Source organism: Nematolebias whitei, chromosome 14 (genome assembly GCF_014905685.2).
Source record: "Nematolebias whitei isolate Nwh7 chromosome 14, NemWhi1, whole genome shotgun sequence".
Taxonomy (NCBI): Eukaryota; Metazoa; Chordata; class Actinopteri; order Cyprinodontiformes; family Rivulidae; genus Nematolebias; species Nematolebias whitei.
In genome coordinates this window covers 22,219,706-22,222,263 of record NC_056511.1, presented here as the reverse complement: position 1 = coordinate 22,222,263, position 2,558 = coordinate 22,219,706, and the positions used below count along the sequence as shown (strand labels likewise).

Below are 2,558 nucleotides of genomic sequence, written 5' to 3'. Positions count from 1 at the left end.
TATATATATATATATATATATATATATATATATATATATATGTGTGTATGTACATATATACAGACACATGTATATAAATGCATACATATATATATACTTTGTATAAATATATATATATATATATATCAGACACACATATGTATATATATACATATATATATATATATATATATATATATAGTATTGTATATAATATTAAATGTATATATAATCTTTTATAAAATATATTTTATATATGCCAGTATATATATCTCTCTATATATATATATATATACATATATAGATATATATATAGATAGATATATATAAAGAAATAATTTATGTTGAATAAAACAATTCATTATCTGTTATTTTTGCATGAATTTAAATTTAATGAACTTCTATAACTTAAAGTTAAAAAAAATAATGTAATTGATTCAAACTCAATGCAGTTTAAAATGTTGAATTCTCCAGTTCAAGTTCAAGTAGGTTTCTTGTCATTTCACCACATGTGGTGGAATGAAATTATATACACTGGGTTCCAGTTACACCCAACAATTGCAAAAAAAAAAGTAAAAAAGCTCTCTCGGCAGGAAACAAAACATCTTTAACTACAGAATAGAAATCAAGTTGCTTTTCTTTTTTTTTTTTCTTTTTCTTTTTTTATATTTTCATGTCCTGGATAAGTGGACCTACACCAACTGGACTTACACCAACATATGATGGTGTTAGATAACTGCATTTGTTTCAATACGTCATTCTCATTAAAGAAGTGCAAATCTGTGCTGGAGTAGACAGGAAGCAGAAGGCTCAAATGTAAACACGGACGGAACAAGCATGGGAGATAATAGTTTAGTCAGCTGTGATTGAACAACTTCAGTTTCCATCCACACTCTGGCATGTGCAGCTTCCATACTTATTGCCATAACCACAGCAACGTTAGGACTTCTTCTGCAGTCACTTCAGACTGTTCATGCGAGTCACATTTATAATGCAATAACACCTGAAGCTCAGCAACAAGAAAACAAAGACCTGCAGTGTGTATCTCACCCAAGTTTCTCAGAACTGTGACTTAGAGTCTTATGGAATACTAAATTATGGCAGAAAGGGGCTTCCATATAACCTGTAATAAAAATCATGTGCTCATAGATGCACTAAAAATATATTTCTGTCTATTTTAACTGGAGAAACCCTTGGATAGAGTCTGTTCAAGAAGGGAGAAGCTCTAATAATGTTATAGTTTATCAGTTTGACACAAAAGCACAAACATCTGAATATATAGTGTATTCAAGCACAAGTAACAACTGATGACCATGGTCAAATTATCACTAAAAATTCTTCTGATAAATAAAAATCTGTTTTTTTCTGGGACAGACATAAAGTCCAGCAGACTTTACCCTCGGTGATCTCGTCACTCTCTCTGTCTGCCTGGGCTTTGATGATGTAACGCTTGATCAGCCGCTTCATGATCTTCTGCAATCAGTGACGACAGACACATTTAGCTGATTCTGGTGGTTTAACTCTTTTGCTACATTGTTGTACTTAACCCACAAATGTTTACCTGATATCGTGTTGTGCTGTTAGGGCCTTCATATCCGGAATGTTTAGTCTGCCCGAGCTGAAAGATTAAAGTAAATTTAGCTGAACAGAAGTGTCTTTTCTGATGTTCATCTTTAAATCAGTGTGTGATGCAGCAGTGAAACCACCAGGAGGAGCTCAAAATCTCAGAATGTAGAACTAAATTCAGAAAACAGACTGTGCACCTGAGACAGCTGGGTCTCCAGAGTCTTCTCCCTGTTCCTGTGAACAAACTGCAGGAGCCAGGACTTTATGGCCGTGACAAGTCCCAGCATGGATTTGGGACTGGGAACCAGATTAAAGGGGACGGGGAGAGTCCGTCCCTCCTTGAAATAAGAAAACCAAAGTTTCGCCCGAGCAAACTTCCATTCCACATCAGCATCATCCTGCAGCAAAAGGAATCAAGAAGAGAAAAACTGTCCAGGAACACGCAAAGAAGGTGGGCTCAGGTTCTTTAGGTTTGTAGTGAACTTGACCTGATGTCAAATCAATGACCTTAGGATATGGTCAGAAACTGTCATTTCATTGATTTGAATCCAGAAATACAGTTTAGACCCATCCTGAGACTTTCTTCCTTGAATTAATCAAGTGGAAAAAGACAATTTTCTATTATCATTACTATTTTACAAATGTTGATAACCAAAGTGTTTTAGTTCAAACCATTCTAGATGTTGCAGTGAACTAATCAATTTTATTAACTGTGAAACAGTAACAATGATTTTTTTAGTTGCTTATGCAGAGTTAGAATTCATGTTAAGGTCTGTTACAGATTTTTATGCATTTTCTGATTTCTTTCTTTGAATGAGCAAGTGTAAGTTTTGTCCAAGGTCAGGAGTCGAAGCAGACATGTGTTGGAACAACTGTCTTGTTTACATCCTCTCAGACGTCAACAGAGAAGTTGGCACCTGTTTCCAAACTTGCCAAAACAAAACTCTCTCTGTCTCTGAGAACAGTTTTAATCTGTTCCATAACAATTCTTGCTGTTTTCTGACTTCTAGTAA

The 2,558-nt window shown here is 34.3% G+C and overlaps 1 protein-coding gene across 1 annotated transcript in view; it reads right to left on the bottom strand.

Annotated features, from left to right (window-relative positions):
- The window catches only part of LOC119420894 (short transient receptor potential channel 6-like), a 24,220-nt gene that overhangs the window by 843 nt on the left and 20,819 nt on the right, over positions 1-2,558 (bottom strand). Inside the window, exons 2-4 of the mRNA XM_037688314.1 lie at positions 1,743-1,943; positions 1,541-1,597; positions 1,377-1,452 (exon numbers count right to left, since the gene is read on the bottom strand). Coding sequence (XP_037544242.1) covers positions 1,377-1,452; positions 1,541-1,597; positions 1,743-1,943 — 334 coding nt within the window. The remainder of the gene's footprint in view (positions 1-1,376; positions 1,453-1,540; positions 1,598-1,742; positions 1,944-2,558) is intronic.